Source organism: Dipodomys spectabilis, unplaced genomic scaffold (assembly GCF_019054845.1).
Source record: "Dipodomys spectabilis isolate Male_0828 unplaced genomic scaffold, ASM1905484v1 ptg000436l, whole genome shotgun sequence".
Lineage (NCBI taxonomy): Eukaryota > Metazoa > Chordata > Mammalia > Rodentia > Heteromyidae > Dipodomys > Dipodomys spectabilis.
In genome coordinates, this window is record NW_024871113.1 from 11,378,376 (window position 1) to 11,398,591 (window position 20,216).

The following is a 20,216-nucleotide window of genomic DNA, read 5'->3' on the forward strand; positions in this document are numbered from 1 at the left end:
AAAAAGTCTACAACTAAGCCTCAATAGAAATAAATAATATATCTAATAATGGTAAGATGTGAGTTAGACTTCTGGAATAAGAAAAACAAACATATAATTATTTAATATCATATAGATACTTAGTAATAATGTTGTATTGTAGCTTTACTATTATGGTTACAAATGAGCATCACCTAAGTAAGACTTAATAACTTGTTGATGGGTAAGAAAATGGTTTGTAAACTTGATCTTGGTGCATAACTCAGTTACCTTCCTCATGCTACTGAAAAAAATCACCATATATTTAATGGCTCACATTTTCTTACATTGCAGAGGCCAATCACCTTCACTGAATGAAAGTCAAGGTGTTAGCTGCTCAACTTACTGTGAAGATTCTATAGGAAATATTTGTCCTTGCAGTTTCAGTTTCTACAGGTTTTCATTTATTAGTTTAGGATTTATTCATGAAATCACTTAAGTCTCTTGCTTCTGTCATCACAGATCATAGTTCGCCTTTTTCCTTCTTCTCTCTATCTGATGAGAATTGTGTTCCTTTGTTCTTAAATAACCTTTAGAGCTTTAATCACCTGATCTAAGATACTTTATTTAACCATATATTCAAGTTCCTTTTACCTTACATGATAACATTCACATATACTGGTGAATTAGAATATGGATATCTTTTGGGACAAGTATATTTGGTCTTCTTAAATATCATCTACTAAATTAAAACATGAATTTCCTTTTGCAAACTGAAAATAGTATTTCCTTTGTAGTACCACACCATTTTCAAATGAGCTAAAAGAGGGAAAAATAAATAAAAAGAAGCAACCCATCTCCACTGAAAAGTAATTTGGTAGCTTCCTTGCAATTCATTGGCTAACACTATCATGAGATAGTTTAATGAAGGTCTAAGAAAGGCTGGTTAAAATTTAGATTCTAGCACTAAAGAAAATTGTAGACAAGTATGTGGAAATTAACAAATGGCCTTTTCTTCACATGTAGAAATAAAATTAACCTATGTAGGTAGAGTTAGGATGGATTAAGCACAACTTCATTAATTTACTACAATTATATAGAAACTGGCTGGGTGCTGACGGCTCATGCTTGTAATCCTAGCTACTCAGGAGGCTGAGATCTCTGGATCAGAGCACAAGGCCAGCCTGGGCAGTAAAGTCTGTGAGACTCTTCATTAAACTACTTAGAAAAAGCCAGAAGTGGCTCTGTGGCTCAAGTGATAGAGTACTAGCCTTGAGCACAAAGAAGCCTAAGGACAGTGCTCAGCCCCTGAATTCAAGTCCCCAAACTAGAAAACAACAACAACAACAAAACCCACACACAATATATACAAACTGGTATGTGTTGTTGTTTGCAAAAGACAATCAACAGTTTTTGCTTTTGGTCTTTCTCGCTTCAAGTGCTATTGAGTAACTACTGTGACTAATAGCAGAATTAAGTATTGTAGTTTGAAGGCAAAACAGATATTAAATTTTTAAACCTATTTGACATAAAACTAAAACTATCAGTACAAGCCATGTCTATTAAATTGAAGAGCTGTATACAAATATAGATCTTAAGAAAGTTTGTTTCTATAACAACTTCTTAGGCCCTAAAATATATCCCAAACAGTGGACACGGGTGGCTCTCTTAGAGCCTGAGATCCAAGGATAGCAGTTAAAGTCAGCCAGGGCAGAAAAGCCCATGAGACTTATGTCCAAATAAGTGTGCAAATTCTCTCTCTCTCTCTCTCTCTCTCTCTCTCTCACACACACACACACACACACACACACACACACACACACACACACACTCAGTCACAACACCCAGGCCCTGAGTTCAAGCTCCAGGATCCGCACTCAATAGCTATAGTTAGATAGATAGATAGATAGATAGAAAAGAGCACATATGCAGGCCAGCTCCCTGTCACATGGAGAGCAACTAAGACCTGACTATTCTTAAACCTTGGAAATCCAGCAGCATAAGATTGTGATGATTGTGACATAGCCCGACCTTTCCACCTGGAGGTTTTCAATAGACTCTGATGTAGTTAAATAAAGAATAAAATAGATTAGGAATGAAAAATTTGAAAGGTAAAGTTTGTAGGGGAGAGTATGAGAAAGGAATGAAATATTTAGTGAGAGAAACTATAGAACTCTGTAGAGGATTTGATTGAGGTTTCAATTCAATGCCAAGAAGAGGAGTCAAAAGAAGGGAATCAAAGAAAGTCCAATCAGTCAGGAAATAATTACAATAGTTAGCTATACATTTGTATACAATAGAAGATGCAGAAGCGTAAGTAAACTTTGAGTAACATAGATTAGATAAAAATAATTAAAATAAAATAAATTAATTAGGAGAAAACTAATTACAAACAGGCTAAATACTTCATGGAGACCCCAAAAATATTACATCTTAAAAGAATGAAGTAAATATGTATAGATTACTTCAGAAATTTTCAAATGGAGATTTTTTTGTATTATATAGATACTATATATAAGAAAATTGATAGCAAAACAAAACTCAGAACTTCACAAAAGAATGCAGCATTTCTATGTGTCAGAAAATTTCAAGCTTGTCAAAATTGTTATTATTATTATAAAGGTAAGGTAGGTAGGGGTTTACAGTTTCATAAGTCAGATAAAAATAATGTCACCCCTTCCCTTGTTCTCTCTAATTTTTTATTCCCATCCCCACCCACAAGTTGTACAGTTAAAAAAATGTCTAATTTTTCATAAGAAAAAATAGATATGAGAAAGAGTAGAAAACATAACTCATTTTACAAGAATAAAAAACCAATAGGAAAAAAGTAGCTAGAGATTATAAAATTATCAAGCAACGATTATTTAAAAATTTGGCAGTACTGGGGTTTGAACTCTGGGCCTTGAAGTTACTCAGCTTTCTTAATAGGCTTGATGTTTGTCACTTGAGCCATACCACCAGCTCTGCTTTTTGCTGGTTACTTTAGAGATGGAATCTTGTAAAGTTTTCTGATCTATATAGCTTTGAACTCTGATCCTTTGGATCTCAGTTTCTTGAGTTGTTAGGATTATTGTAAAAAAAAAAACCTTTAAAATAGGCATTATGAATAGCTTGAATGATTTAAACATAATACAAATGGCTGGAGAAATCAAAATTAGCTTAAAAATGGAACATCAATATTTGGAAATCTGAAAATAATTAGAACAAAAACCTCCAATTGAACTTATTAACAGACTAGCATGCAGAAAAACATCATTATGATCTTGAATTTAGCAATGGAAACTATAGTTATGATTTTAAAAAGAAAAATAAATAAATAAGATCAGATCTAATTGGTTTATGGGAGAATACCAAGCTGTCATACATCAGTGTAGTTGGAAGCCAAACTGAGAAAATAAAGAAAACCTATTTGAAAAGCAAAATAGTTACTTTCCACCAAATTAGTTAGCAAATATGGATCTCAAATCCAAGAGATAGTTTCAAGAAGACAAAGGAAACCCAAAAAAACAAGCCAAATTATTACCTAATTAAGTTTTTTGAACCCACTGTAAAGAAAAAATCTTAAAATATGCCAAAAAATGAAAAAGAAAATAAGTTGAAAAAGAAATCTAGAAATATTAGCAGAATTTCCTCTAGAAACCAGGCAAACAAAAAACAAGAAAACAAAACAATCAAAAAACATAAACAAGAAAAAAACAAAAGTGCTTACCTGAGAGTCAATATCCTACAAAACTATTTGTCATAAGAGACAATAAAAATGTCTCTAGGCAAACAATGGTTGAGAGAATGCATCAGAAGCTGAGTTGAGCTTTAAATCCCTTAGAAATGTTTGTGGTGGTGTAAAAAGTTCAGAATTCAGGTTTACATGAAAGAATTAGGAATCAATTTAAAGAAAAAATAAAATAATGTTATTTGGTTTATATCATATATAGAAATAAAATATTTGATAATGTTTTTGTAAAGAATGGAGAAGAGTGATGAAATATGTTTTTAGATTCTTACCTTATTACTGAAGTAGAATATTACTTGAAAATTACTTGCAACTGTAGTTTATAGCTATACCTAACTAAACCAAAAGGTATTGTGAATATAGCAAAACTCAATAGTATAGATAAAGTAGGATCCTAAATCCTCATATTATGCATGAATCTGGTGTATGCATGTAGTTTCAATACTTGGTAGGATGAGGCATGATCATTCTAAGTTCCAGGACAATTTGGCTTCTATATCTATACCCTTTCTCCAAAGAATAAGAAGGAAAGATAAAATACAGTAATGAAATATATGCAATCCAGCAGAAGGAACTACATAGAGACAATAAATAAAAGAACAGATATAACAACTTGCAACCAAAAGCAAGATGCCTACTTAACCCAAGTATGAATGAGCAAAGATGTTGAGGGCATCCCCAAGTACATTTCCTACTGAAGGGACTAAATGTAGGAATTAGGGAGGAGCTCCATTCTTTGTATTTAACTTGTGATTTAAACTTCTGAGTTTTCTTTAGACTTTAACTTACACAGTATAATATTTTAATTTGAATATTATTTATTTTAGAATAAGTCATTTATAAATTTAATCTTATAAGTGTCATTTCCCTCTGGTAATTATAAATTAAATACGTACATATTACATTTTGGACATTTTTGCTACATTCTTGTGTGACTGAATATCTATGAAGAAGTCACACCAAATGGAAGATCCTATACTTTTTGACTGAGGCTGAACAGAATATTAATCGTGGAGAAATAGGCATCGCAGAACCAAAGGCAAGATTATCAATTACTATATTTACAATTTAAATATCCATCTAATATTAGCAATTGTGTTTGACTCAAAATTCTCTTCATGGTAAGGTAACTCTTCCAATGAGTAGATAAACCTGTATGACCTCTCAGTTCCACCAAAAAAAAAGCTAAGACTGCTATATATATGACCTGAAGTCCCTGAATGGCTATATCACACCTCTCTGAAACCTTACCGGTGTGTTTGAGTAAATGCATTAATGTGTCACTTTCTCTTATTCTGTAACTATAAAGTTTATGCAAAGTCTTCTGCAGTAGAGCACATTATTCAAGGTAACTGAATCAAATTGCAGGGCAAGGTCAATCTTATTTTGTTCAGAATAACTTTCTAATTTTCTTTGGAACAAGAGCTCTGTTTGGGATTGATACTATTACAAAATTAGAGTATCTTGATACATGATTTAACCTAATTATAGAATTTCTAAATAGCAATAATGGACAGTGAAATCTAGCATGTGAAATAATGTATGAGAGAAATTTTCAGGACTTGCTATTATATTAATGTACTCTATCATATTTCAAAATCTAGAAAGTAACATTCAGTGCTTGCCAGTAGCTCCTGAGAGGAGTTACAGGAAAGCTACAGTAAGTAATAAAGGGCAACGATTTCCTAAAAGTGAATGTCCCAAGTATATCTCAGAGGAAAGGACTTAAATCTCAGTGGATGATTGGGAAGATACAAGAGAACCAGGAAGAAAAGGAGATGGAGAAAGAGATAATAACAACAATGACAGGGCTGGGAAGGTGGCTCAGTGGTAGAGCGCTTGCCTTGCATGCATGAGGCCCTGGGTTCGATTCCTCAGCACCACATAAGCAAAAAGAAAAAAGCCGGAAGTGGTGCTATGGCCCAAGTGGTAGAGCACTAGCCTTGAGCTGAAGAGCTGAGGGACAGCGCCCAGGCCCAGAGGTCAGGCCCCATGACCCGACCCAAAAAACAAAAAACAAAACAAAAAAAAACCAATGACAATGGAAAAAGAGTGTGCATTTATGATACTCCTGAGCATGCTGTACTATGGCCAGTTAGGATTCAATTCCAGTGCATCCTTCTGAATAATCTATAGTGTCCTCAACACTGCCATTTCATGACCTAATCCCTCATTGGCTGAGGACTGGTACTTAAAATGTTGAATCTCTCGCACATCTTTTCTACTTGAAAATAGCTAAGTTTTAGGAAAAATGGCAGGTAGAAAGGCAGGAATCACAGCAGAGACTGTGCTGTGTATCACATCGAAGTGGACCCAGGAACAGAGTCTTAATATTGTCTTGAACAGTCTGAAGATGGAAAAGTGGCACTCTACGTGGCAATACAATATGCTTCACTAAGGAACAGCCATTCCCCTACAACACCATAAGCCAAAAATAAATAAAAAATCTGGAGAACATCAAACAAATGCATTTGAACTTGTTATTTTCATATAAGTAATTTGCCCCAATAGTAGTTCCTGTACTTTATTATCAGAATTTTCAGGAAGATTTGTTAAAACAATAGTTGTGACAGGCACTAGTGGCTCCCATCTCATCTCATCATAGCTACAGAGAAAGGTAAGATTCAGTTAGTTACAGGCTGGCCTGGAGAAAATATTCACAAACCCCCATCTGAATCAACAGTTGCATATGTGTGCTCTTACCTATAATCATAGCTACTCAAGAGGCAGAGATCCAAAGGATCTGAGTTCCAGCCCAGGCCAGCCAAAAGTTTGCCCCACTACCTTAACAGAAAAGGTTGTTAGCATGTTTGCATATGCCTTTTAGTGATAGTAGGAAGGTTAAATAAGATCACATCCCAGTCATTTTCAGGCAAAAAGAAAGATGTTATTACAATTTTAACCTAAGTATGATGGTTTACAGTCATTGCCTCATGCAGTAGAGAACCTGGCTAGCAAATGTGAAACTCTGAGTTTAAAACTCTCTCTCTCTCTCTCTCTCTCTCTCTCTCTCTCTCTCTCTCTCTCTCTCTCTCTCTCTCACACACACACACACACACACAGACACACAACCCACAAACACAAACACACTGCTCTAATCAATGCTTGTAGTCTCTAATCCAGTTGATGGTGTGGGAAACTCTGAGGATTTACACTTGAGTTACAATGGCTCCTTTGTCTGGAACTTCAGAAAATACTAACCTAGAGTATCCATCCAAGTGTCTCTCCTATCTTTTACTAACTCACAGAGGCAAGAGAAAAGTATAGGAGGAAGAAGGTGTCTAATTTCTTGTGTCCTAGATCTCACTGTCAAGTGAAAGGTTTCATTTTCCTTCTCAGCTGGACCTTGCACAAAGTTTACAAATAAGGCTGTGCCAGCACAGAGGGTCTCTTGCTGCCTGGGATGGATGAGGGTGGGGATGTTCCAGTCTATGCTGCAAAGGAGAAAAAAAAACCCTTTGCTCTCCTCACTCAGACACCTCCTCTAAACCATTTCTAATAAAGATGATAAAAGTGATGCATTTCTAAAGGAAATCTACTCTTTGAAGGGAACATTGTGTTTGAAGAATTACATCTCCTTTTATAAAAGGGAAAAATGGATGTATTGACATCCAACAAAAGAAGCTATTTTCATAAGAAGTTTGACAGGAATAGAAAGAGGAATCTACCTGAATTTCCCAGGACAATTAAGTGTCTTTGAATGAGAGCAATACAGCATTCATATGGGTCTACTGTGAATATGGATAAGCTTTCTGCCTATAGGGTAGCATCTGCACTGAATGACTTTAACATTTTTCTAACATTCTATATCATAAGCTTAAGATCTAAAGACAATTTACTTTATGTAAGAAGAAGATGAAATGAATTCCACTGTTAGAATCAAGTGCTTTTGATATATACATAATGTTTCTTCAAATAAGGATGAAGAGGCACTCTCTTATTTCTGGAATCTAATTTTGCAGTGCTAGAAAAAAACCATGGATACTGATAGACTTTGACTTGGTTTGTACTCTATGGTGTTTAAATAAAATTTGCATTTCAAAAATGCTCACAAATTCCATTCGAAATATTTTCAGGGTTTCTTATAACAATGAATGATTTCTTTCATTTCAAGTAGTAATAGATCAATAGACCAAATGTCAAGATAATCTTTTACATGTAAATGAAGATTTAGTTTGATTGGGTCTGTCTGTCTGTCTATCTGTCTCTCTCTCTCTCTCTCTTTCTCTCTCTCTCTCTTCTCTCTCTCTCTGGTTGGTCCTGGGACTGGCACTGAGGGTCGGGGTGCTGTCCCTGAGCTTTTGTTCTCAAGCCACAGTTCCACTTCTGTCTTTATTTCTGACTAATTGGAGATAAGTGTCTCACAGACATTCTTACCCAGTCTGGTTTCTAACCATGATCCTCAGATCTCAGCAGTCTCCTATATAGCTAGGATTACATGTGTAAGCCACTGGAACCAAGCCTTAGGGTTTCTTTAGCTTTGTTTGGAAAGAGAATAGAAAATGGAAAGAGTTACAATAGTTTTAGAGATTTTGGGGGGTCTATATAGGTGTTATATAGGTTGCATTCTGTCACATATTTATTTCATTTTCCAAGTCTTTCTTCAATCTCAGCTGTTCTTTGCTTATTGACTTGAAACAGTAGCGAAATCTTATTTATTGTACTTATTCAAACATAAAGCTATGATGTCAATTTTTTAAAAAAAAGAGGAAGGTAATACTAAAAAATAAAAACATTATAGAAAACTAATCAAGGTTGCCATTTTCTAAATAATTCTACCATTGGTAGTAATTTTATTATATAAGGAGTTAGTGATATATTACTGATTTGCAAAATGTAGCAACAATGGCCTTTTGCCCACACAATACTCATTTCTGCCTTTTTAATTGATTGAATATTTTAGGGTTGTGTTTGGCAATGTACACAGACCACAGACACATTTTTCAACCATTTTCTGTTTAGGGAGGGTTAACCACAATGATTATTGATGCTATGACTAAGAATCTTTTAAAAATGCTTCCTCGTATGTTCAGTCACCTTTTCTCTTACTACCTCTTCCCTTTTCCTTACTGAAAAATTTATGCAGAATTCCCATGCCAGTGAGAAGAGGACCAGGAGAATTTTATGGCACAGATGACATTTATTTATCCAGCCTGGGCCACATTATCAGGACTTCTTTTTTGTGTAAGGAAATCAAACCTTGTCTTCTTTCAGATCCCATTAGTTTGTGTCTCTGTGGGAGAAACCGTTCTTATTGTCTTCTGTTTTTAAGTACAGAGCAGTAGAACAAGTATTTGATCTATGGTAGTTGAACTTGATGAATCAGGGTTGTTGTATACCTTATTTCTCCTTTAGGCTAAGACCAGAATTGGAAAATTGAATTTAAAAGTACAGCTGGACTGCATAAACACATAAGAAGTTTTGGTGAGGTATTCAATGACCAATTAAAATATGAGAGTAGAGTTAAGCACTGGTGGCTCATACCTTTGGCCCTATCTACTCATGAAGCAGAGATTTGAGGCCAAGATTTATATTCAGCCTTGGTAGAAAAATTGGTAAAAAAAAAAAATTATTTACAATTAACTAGCCAAAAGCCAGAAGTGGAAAAGTGGCTTAAGTAGTAGAGTTTCATCTTTGAATTTAAAAAGGCAAATGAATAAATGAGGCCCTGAGTTCAGGTTTCTGTATTGGCACAAAAGAAAAAAAGAAAAAGAAATAGTACCTTAGGTTGATCTTAGGATCTCACATTTGCTTGCTTACTAGGCACGTGCTCTTCCACTGATGCTACACTTCCAGACCAGCTTATGGTTGGTTAATTGGAAATGGAGTTTCATAGACTTTCTGGTAGAGCTAGCTTTTAACAACAGTCTTTAGGACTTCCCCTCTTAAGTAGCTAGGATTACAACTTGAAAGTATTTCTTATTCAAACACAAATTGACAGATGTTCGAGAAAACACATTTATCATAATTATTGAATACCTTCTTTGAGCACCTCATAATAGTAATATTTGGCCAACATGTAAACCTTAGATAATTTTTCTCTTCTTATCACAATCATGAATGTGTCCTTAGTTATTTAGTATGTGGACCATCACTGTAATGATTTTCTTGTAAACCTGCTTGACTTACTCTTATCTCTTTCCTATGTGCTGTTTTGTCATACAAAAATCAAACATCAAACATATTTTCTGTTGACTGTTCAAAGTCAAGTGCAACAGAAGAACAGAAAATCCAAGAATCCAAAGTTTTGTCCACCAAGTGTCCTAGCTCTGAAAGATACTTATTTCTTCATTTTGTCTACTCAGACCATGCACTAACAGCAACTCTGTATTCTACTGAAAAGCATTCAGCAATGTAGAAAATTTTCTCTTGCCACTACACCAAACATCCTCAACTCAAAACTATTTGTCTCCTAATTTTATTAAAATGGAGATTCACCTTTAGGGACAATTTTTTGTTTGGTTAGCAGATCATATCATTTTTTTATTATTATATTTAATTAGTTGTCCAAAAAGATTTTAATTGAACATGTCAATTTATGAGTACAATGAATCACAATCATGGTCACTCTTTTTTAATTCTTCCCCATCTCTTCTAACCCCACCTATCACCTCAAATAGTCATTTATTTAATATTTTTACAGCTTCCCATTACAATGACAATAGAAATGAAGATATCTAACCAGGTACAGAAAGCTCCAAAGGATGTGATTCCTGACTATCTCTAATAACTCAGAACGAGCTCGTGCCTGCCAGTCACACTGACCATCCTGCTGCTCTCATATAGACTTCTGCTTTTTTTTTAAAGATGAGTAGAAAAACAAGATTAACTATGGGAACACATCAGTAATGGTTAGTAAATCATATATACAATGTCACATCAATTCAAGTTAATAAAATGTGACCAAATGAAGCTCTGATCACAGGAATGATATTGGTGACTCTGTCAGTATCACTAGTCTCCGATGTCACCATTACCAGGATCTGACATCACCATAATTAGAATAAAATTTGCTACATATGAATGAGAATTTCCAAAAACATTACCTGATAAAATTTTCAGCTGTAAAATTTTTGAGCTTCTAAAATGTGTCTTTGGCTAATTTTTTATATACTAAACCAAAAGAGCTAAATGTTCTAGTTTTTAGTTTTTTAATGAAAAATGAGATATTATGTAATGTTTTACAATAAAATTATTAAGTTAAATGTGCATTCACCTGAGTGCTTTTTAAATTTAAAAGCTGTTACATTAATAGTAAATCCAAAACTGAAAAAAATGAGAGACTTGCTAAAGTTGAAAACAATAAAAAAAAAACCCTACTAAAGTCTCCCCTGACCCATTAGTTGTGATATATTCTGTTTATCAAATGAAGCAAAACTGATTATATTACCACAAGTCTTACCATTCACTTGGAAGATGTGAGTCTGGTAGATATGTTCATACCCATCTGCATAGCAGGTGTAATTGCCCATGTGAGTAGTAGTAACTTTTGTAATATACAAAGATCCATCATCTCCAAAGTCCTGTTCAAAATATTATAAAATTCAGTACAGCAATATATTTGCATTTTGATAATTTACTTTTAGAAAACTACATAACACATTAAAATTGTATCAAAATAATCACTTAACATATGGAGGACCTCATTTTATCATTTTCTTAAGGTATAATATGTTTAAAAAATATGATCTAAAGGTCATGCACAATGGCCTGCAAAAGATCACTACCAAACTGGTTCTATGAGGCCAGCATAACCCTCATCCCAAAACCAGATAAGGACCCATCAAAGAAAGAGAAGCATACATCCATTTCTTTAATGAACATTGATGCAAAGCTTCTCAATAAAACTCTGGTCAACCAACTGCAACAACTAATCAAAAAATTCATACACTATGATCACACAGGATTCATTCCTGGGATGAAAAGCTGGTCCAATATACATGTCAGTTAACATCATTCAACACATCATTAGGAGCAAGAATAAGAAGCACATAATCATCTTAATAGATGGGTAAAGGTTTGACAAGAGATAACACCCCTTTATGATGAAAGCTCTGGAGAAACTAGGAATCCAAGGAATATTCCTCAATATAATAAAGGCTATATATGACAAACCTACAGCTAGCATTATATTTCATGTTGAAAAGTTAAAACCATTTCTTCTGCACCAAACTTCAATATAGTATTGAATTCCTAGACAGAGCAATAAGACAAGAACAAACATAACAGGGATCCAAATTGGGAAAGAAGTAAAACTCTCCTTCTTTGCAGATTACATGATCCTGTATTCAAAGAACCTATCGACTCCTCTCCCAAATTACTTGAGCTGATCCAAAACTTTGGCAAATAGCAGAGTATAAAATTAATGCACAAAAATCAGTAGTGGGTCTGTATGCCAACAATAAGAAGAGGGTGGCTGAAATCAGAAAAACAACACCTTTTGTAAATAGCCTCAAACAAAATAAAATACCTAGGAATTAAGTTAACCAAAGAGGTGAAGGATGTCTATGATGAAAAGTCTATGGAGAAAAATTTAAAAACTTAAAAAAGGGAAGTGTCTCTGTGGCTCAAGTGGTAGAGAGCTAGCCTTGAGCTGAATCGCTCAGGGACAGTGTCCAGGCCCACAGTTCAAGTCCCAATCGACAAAAAAAAAAGAACTTAAAAAAGGAAATAAAAGCAATTTTAAGAAAATCGAACAATCTCCTATGTTCCTAGATTGGGAGGAATAACATCGTGAAATTGCAATACTGCCCAAAGGTACTACAAATTCTAAGCAATACTCATCAATATCCCAACAACATTCTTTAATGACATAGAAGAAATAATCCAATAATTAATAATGATTAATAATAAAATACCCCAAATAGCAAAAACAATCCTTAGCAGGCAAAACGGTGCCAGAGGTATATCAATAGAAAACTTCAAACTCTATTACAAAGCTATAGTTAAAAATCAGCTTGGTTTTTACACATTAACAGACCTGAGGACCAATGGTATAGAATGGAAGACCCAGTCATGATCCCAAAAATCTATTGTCCTAATCTTTGATAAGGAAGCCAAAATTATCAGATGGAAGAAAGACAGCCTCTTCAAAAAATGTTGTTGGCAGAATTGGCTATGCACATGTAGAAAACTGAAGTTAGATCCATATATGTTACACTGCACCAGAACGAACTCCAAATGAATCAAATACTTTGAGGTAAGAGCAGATATCTTGGAAATATTACAGGAAGGGATAGGGGATACACTAGCACTACTTGGCATGGGTTGAAACTTTCTAAATAAAGATCCAGAAATACAACAAATCAAAGAAAGGCTGGATACATGGGATTTTATTAAACTAGAGAGTTTTTTCATGGCAAAGGACATAGCTAGCAAGATAAATGGAAAGCCCACAGAATGGGAATTCTTCACTAGCTATACAATAGACAAGGGCCTCATATCAAAAATATATTAGAGCTCAAAACTTAAACACCTAATAAGAACTCATCAAAACCACATTGAGATTCTAACCTTCCCCAGTTAGAAAGGCCATTATCGAGAAAACAAATAATAGTAGATGCTGGTGGCGCTGTGGCCAAAAGGAAATGCTACTACACTATGGGTGGGAATGTAAACTGGCTGAACCACTTTAGAAAGCAGTATGGATGCTCTTCAAAAGACTAAACATGGAATGACCCTATGATTCAGCAATCCGATTCCTAGGCATTTACCCAAATGAACACAAACAAGGCCACAGTAATGCTACCAACACAACTGTGTTCATCGCAGCATTATTTACCATAGCTAAGATATGGAACCAAGCCAGATGCCCTTCAGTATATGAATTGTTGAAAAAACTGTGGTATATATGCACAATGGAATTTTTGCTTCCATCAAAAAGAATTACATCGCCCCACTCATAAGGAAATGGAAAAGTTGGAAAAAAAATCATATTAAGTGAAGTAAGTCAGACTCAAAGAAACATAGATTCCATGGTTTCTAGGACAGTCTGTCTAGGACAGTCCTAGCAGAGGATCACAATAGCTCAGTAACTATGTATATAAGGCCATATAAAATGATGCTAATTGAAAAAAAGTCCAAATATGGAAACAAGATGTTTTTGTTGTTATTGTTGTTTTTAATGTACTGTATGGAGTTATTTATTTTTATTTCATTTGTCCCCCACCCTTTGTTTTATCCTCTGTTGTCATTTATTTTTCATTTTCATAACCAGTGTCTTGTATATATGTTTATCTGATTTGGGGAAGGGAAGAGGACTAACAAAGTGGTGAGACAAAGGACAAAGTTTGAACCAATGCAGCAGCAATATTCTCAAGACACTATGTTGGAAATGAACTTTACAACTTTGAGGGAGGAAGAGTTCAGGAGGAGGGAAAGTGTGAAAAAAATGAGGAAGGGGTAACAATATTTGATAAGAAATGTACTCATTACCTTACTTATGTAATTGTAACCCCTCTATGCATCATCTTTACAATAAAATTAAATTAAATAAAAAATATGATCTGAAGGCCCAGCATAATGGGTTGCACTTGTAATCCCAGGAGACAGAGATGAGCAAGGTGGTAGTTGCAGGCCATCCAGAGCAAAGATGAGCAAGGTGGTAGTTGCAGGCCATCCAGAGCAAAAGTTAGATCCTATGTTTTAAAAAGCCAGGTACAATAGAGGTGGAGCATGGTGGTCTGAAGCTGGTACAATTCCATACCTTTCCTGAAAACATACCCTTCCTGAAAAATAAATTAAAAGCAAAATGGACTGGACTGGGGAATGGCTGAAGTGATACTTACCTAGAAGCATGTGACCTGGTTCTAATCCCTAGCACTGACAAAAAGAAAGAGAGAGAGAGAGAGAGAGAGAGAGAGAGAGAGAGAGAGAGAGAGAGAGAGAGAGAGAGAGAGTTTTCTTGTTCCTAAATCCATATTTTCTATATTACTTGAAATGAAATATATGTGCTTATAAAATAACTTAGTTTTCACATACTTGTTCTGGTTACCATACATTAAAAAAGTATATACTTTCATCTTATACTCTGAACAAACAGCTGTTAATTAAATTTTCCACACTTGTAATTTTTCCTAATTTGTATGTTATCGAGTCACAAATTTACAAATAAAAGCAGTGATTAAAGGAGGATGATAAAATATAAAACCTAAATTACAGCATGGACTCACAGAAAACCTAGCAGTTCTGCCACTGCTTAACTACTAGCCTGGGTTCAAGTTTAAGTCTTGAGAAATGAACAACATATTTGAATAAAATCACTATGCTATTTTATATTTATGAAACAAATGCCTTACCATTTGGGGAAAATACTACAAGAACCTCACAGTGAAATGTAAAAGGTCTAGTAGAAGAAACCAAAATATAAACTCTTTTTAAAGGCAATCACACACTGGGAAAAACTGTCAGTCTGTATTTTCATTTCATTTCATTTTTTTTTTTGCCAGTCCTGGGGCTTGAACTCAGCACCTGGGCCTTGTCCCTGAGCCTCTTTGTGCTTAAAGGTATTGTTCTACCACGTAAGCCACAGCATCACTTCCGTTTTTTTCTAAGTTTTTTTGGAGATAAGAGTTTCATGGACTTTTCTGTTCAGGCTGGCTTCAAACTGCAATCCTCAGATCACAGCCTCCTGAGTAGCTAGTGACTGAGGCATCAACTCACATGACTCCTTCTGAGTTCCTGTGTACATGAGGGTGCATGCTGGAATGCATTTCCTCTGGGGGAGGATGGAAGATGCCCCTTACTCCAAGTCAGGGTCAGGGTCCTGTACCCTGTGCTAGACTCAAATGATGGTTTGCAGGAAGTGCCATTCGTGCTCCTCCTAGTTAACCCCATAGAACAATGTCTTGAGACTCCCTTTATGTACTCACCTGTGCTTTATTTAGTTTTACAACCTTTGATTACTGTAACTGCTCCACATTTGTTGACAAGGATTAGCTATACCTGCTTACTGACTTAGAGTTAAACTATCATTATCTGTTCTCCTGTAAAACTGTTTAAGATTAACTCTCTGCCTCCTGACTGAAGATTTACTTCTCCTGCTTGTGTGCAATATATAAGCATATGATGTTTCAATAAACTTTGTCTATACCCACATGGTATGGTCCCTTTCTGCCTACCAGACACTGTGTTCCCAGGTCTTGCTGTGTGAACAGCAACAGCTAGAATTACAGGTGTAAACCCCCAGTGCTCAGCTTTGTTCTTTTAAGGAAAAAAATTTATTCTAGAACTAGGCAAATACTATATATCATCTACTATCTACTGGATATTTATGAAAATATATGACTGAAACTCAATTAAAATGTTCATTTTCATTTGATTTCTTACCCTTCCCATAGCTACTTAGTGGCCTTAATCTCACAACTGTAATTGTTTTGGCTATGAAATCCATCATTTTGGCAGACCCTGGAAGGGAAAGCACAGGTTTAGAAAGTCATGGGGTCCCATCCTTAGACAATTATTCCATTGAGTATATTTGGCATTTCCTTAAAATCTTATATTTTCTCTTATTTGAAAAAGATAGCTCAATCTATGTAAACTTTGTACCCACAGGCCTTTGTTAAACATACACACCAGTGGTGTTTCACAATAGAATTTCATAATCTAGAGTTAATAGTTTGGAATTCAAATATACTAACACTGACTATATACAGAATCTTAATAAAGAGCTTGGGAATAGAATATACATAGAAAAAACTTGCAAATTTTCATGAAGATATGGGAACACAAACATGTGATTATCTACATGTGAAAAAAAGTGCGCCACTCCTAATCTCTCACCACTGAGCAACTTTGAGACTTTGCATAGGTGGAAAACAAAGGATGAAGCAGTGTACAATGTGTAACACAAAGGAAAATATAACATATTAAGTTTTGGAAAATATATGTAATTGCACATTTAATTAAATACCTCCAATCCCTACCTTAGTTCTAAAAAGCTTGGCAAATATTTTAGTATTTTAGTCAAAAGAACACCTCCATCAAGGCTGTAAATCAGACTTTGTGAAAATAAAAAACATTCTCCACTTTCAAAGGTAGTTGAACACAACTGACACAGAGAAACAAATTATTTACCAGTCTAAAGGCATTTGTCTAGGATGTGTAAAAGTTATTACAATTCGATATGAGGAAGTAGCAGGACATAAAATTAATACACAAAATTCAGTGGGTTTTCTGTGTGCCAACAATGAATGGATGGACAGGAAAATTAGAACAACTCCTTTTATATTAGCTTCAAAGCAACTATGATTCTTAGTGATTTACACAGAAAAGCATAGAACTCAGAGCAAATAAATGGAAAGAGGGATCATGAGGTGGAAAACTTCCTGTGTTCATGGTTTATATGATACTCAAATACAAAAAATCCAACTCAAAAAATTAAATTAAAACAGTTTCTCTTTGGTGTATTTGGAATATCCTAAACTTCTTTCTGTTACTTTAAACAAGCTTTAACCTTACTTAATAATTAATGTTTAAAATGTCAACTTAGATTTTAATCTAGATGTTTTCAAATAGAATGGTTCCATCAAAAATACTAATAATGTGATTGTCAAAGAAATGTGGAGTCTTGATAGCATCTGTGTAATCAGGGGCTTAATAATGTGTATCTTGGTGTTCTAGATCCTTCTTAGATACAGATGGAAATAGTTTCACCCCTGTCCAAATTGAATGCTGATAGTGTTCATGTGACTACAGAGCTGATGAATTACCTTGGAAGGCTCTTTGGTTACTTGACATGGACAAGCTAATACTTGATAAATCAAACATTAGCAATAGTATTATTGTAACTGAAATGCAATGAGCAACATAAAAAGGTAGAACATAACATTAAAAAACTGTCAGCCACATTTAAATTATGTGCAATACGCTTCAACCAACAGGCTGGATGTTGGGTATAGTTTTGTAATCTCAGCTACCTGGGAGGCCATAGTTAGAAGAATCACAATCCAAAAATGTCCTGGCCAAGCATGAGGCCCTGACTTCAATTCCAATACCTCCAAAAAAATTCACATTGCTGAATACTGAAACAAACAAAAAAATGCTTGTGTGTGTGGGAGAAATGTTTAAAACTGCTGGAGAAAAGTCACAAAACATATAGAGGTTCAGTTAAAATGGGCCTACTGTCCAAAATTATGAAAGGCAGGAAAGAACAAAATGGCAATGGCTGGTGGAGATATGTACTAGGATATGGTGGATGATTAACAATCTTTAAATCCAGAATGTTAGTTTCTGATATGGGAAGTAATCCAGGATTCACTTGTAGCCAAATAACATTTTAAGAAACCATCACAATGTCCCGTCAAAGGGGAGCTTAGAAGGCACTTGGTTTGCAGCAGTATTTAGTGTAGTTTTTCTATGTTCAGTTGAAGTATTCTCTAATATTGGATAACTTTTGACTTTATTCAGTTTTATTGTGCATAATTTACCTAAAATTATAGCACTTTACTGGAATTATTACATAGTCGAATGGAGTTAAAATTAAAAAGAAAAGCCTAAAAGGATTCTGTCACTTGAACTTAAGAAAAATTAAAAATAATTTTCTTCATATTAGGAATGAGATTGTTAATCTGTATTACATTAGAGGTTTGTAGGAGGTTTAAGATTTATGTGAGGAACTTAGGGTTATATAGGAGAAGTTAAATTTATTTCTAAATCTATGAATATTAAGTCTTCCAAATTAAGTGGTTTATTACAAATGGTTTATTACAAAGAGAATGGGGATGTAGTTTAGTGGTAGAGTGAGTAAATTAGCATATTGATACCAAATCACATTGAAAACAAAATCAAAATACATTTGCAAAAATAAATTACTGGTGATCCAACTTTGTTATTGGGGAGATTCCTAAGTTTGAAACAAAATAATGTGGAAAATTATTTAGAAATCTCTTATAGTAAAAGGTAATAATTCAATAAATGTAGGCACAAGGACAGCTTATGTAGTAAAGTAACAACCCGGAAGTTGTTACTAAGTAGTGCAATAGTTAGACAACTATCAATTAAATAATAAAGTTGAACAGATGAACAAAAGAAATTCCATGTTTTCTACCATTCTGAAAATGTACAGAAACATCCATGTGTTAGCCGGGTGACAGTGGCTCATTCCTTTAATCCTAGCTACTCCAGAAGCTGAGATCTGAGGATCGCAGTTCAAAGCCAGCCCGGGCAGGAAAGTCCCTGAGACTCTTATCTTCAATAAATCACTAGAAAACCGGAAGTGGAGCTGGGGTTCAAGTGGTAGAGCACTCATCTTGAGCTGAAGAGTGCAGGGACAACCTATCCCCCCGCCAAAAAAAAAAAAAAAGAAAGAAGAAATAACCGTGTGACTTCATGAGGAATATGTGATCTATGCCTCCCTCTGAAAAGTCACGAATGACAAATTGATTATATGATGGTATGATTTTTTTTCTGGGTGTAACTAACTAAATGACACCACAGCTGCTGGTCATGCTCTCTTCTCAAAGTCATGAGAGAATTGAAAGTTTTGTGCTAACTTCAGCATGTACAGTTGAAACATGTAACTTTTTTTGTTTTTGGTCAGTCGTGGGGCTTGAACTCTGGGCTTGGGTGCTGTCCCTGCACTGTTCAGCTCAAAGCAAGCGCTCTACCACTTGAGCCACAGTGCCACTTCCGGATTTCTAGTGGTTTATTGGAGATAAGAGTCTCACAGACTTTCCTGCCCAGACTGGCTTTGAACCGCGATCCTCAGATCTCAGCCTCCTCAGTAACGAGCATTACAGGCATGAGCCACCGGTGCCCAGCAATGAGTATAAAAATATATGAGTATTAAAACTTTCTTCGTTACACTTTGTTTATGACTTAAGAGTGTCCTGGGAACCTTCTGTTTACCAACCACTGGGAAATCCAGGTAAAGTACACGGATATCTTATGGAAACAGAGAAGTTCCTTTTTTAAATCATCACAAATGCAAAAGATAATTGCTTTAAGGACTGTGGTAATACAACTATTTCTGCTCCTGACCTGAAATTACTTTTTTGAATCTTATTTTATTGTAAAGGTGCTGGACAGAGGGGTTACAGTTATATGAGTTAGGTAAGGAATACATTTCTTGAGCATTGTTACCCCCTCCTTTGTTGTTCTCCCACTATTCCTTCCCTTCCCCACCTCCCTTATTCTCCATCACCAACCTTTTAAAGTTCATTTCCAATATACTGTCTTGTGGGTATCATTGTTGCAATTGGTCATCCTGTGTCCTTGATTCAGTGTTTTGTTATTTCCCTTCCACTCCCCAAATTAGATACATGTTTATATAAGATGTAGGGTACCAAAATCAAGTACAATGACAACAGGGGGAAAAACATGCAAAGGAAACAAAAAAAATCGCACAGTACATTAAAAACAGTTAAGAAAGACCCCATGTGTCCATATCTTGGGGTTCATTTCACTTAGCATCAACATTTTTTTGGGGGGTCCGGTCGTGGGGCCTAAACTCTGGGCCTGGGCACTGTCCCTCAGCTCTTCAGCTCAAGGCTAGTGTCTACCACTTGAGCCACAGCGCCACTTCTGGCTT

The 20,216-nt window shown here is 35.1% G+C and overlaps 1 protein-coding gene across 3 annotated transcripts in view; it reads right to left on the bottom strand.

Annotated features, from left to right (window-relative positions):
• Positions 1–20,216, bottom strand: part of Fstl5 (follistatin like 5) — a 718,855-nt gene that overhangs the window by 174,562 nt on the left and 524,077 nt on the right. For all 3 annotated transcript variants that reach the window (XM_042668417.1, XM_042668419.1, XM_042668418.1), the window contains exon 7: positions 11,091–11,211. In XM_042668417.1, the coding sequence (XP_042524351.1) occupies positions 11,091–11,211 (121 nt within the window). The remainder of the gene's footprint in view (positions 1–11,090; positions 11,212–20,216) is intronic.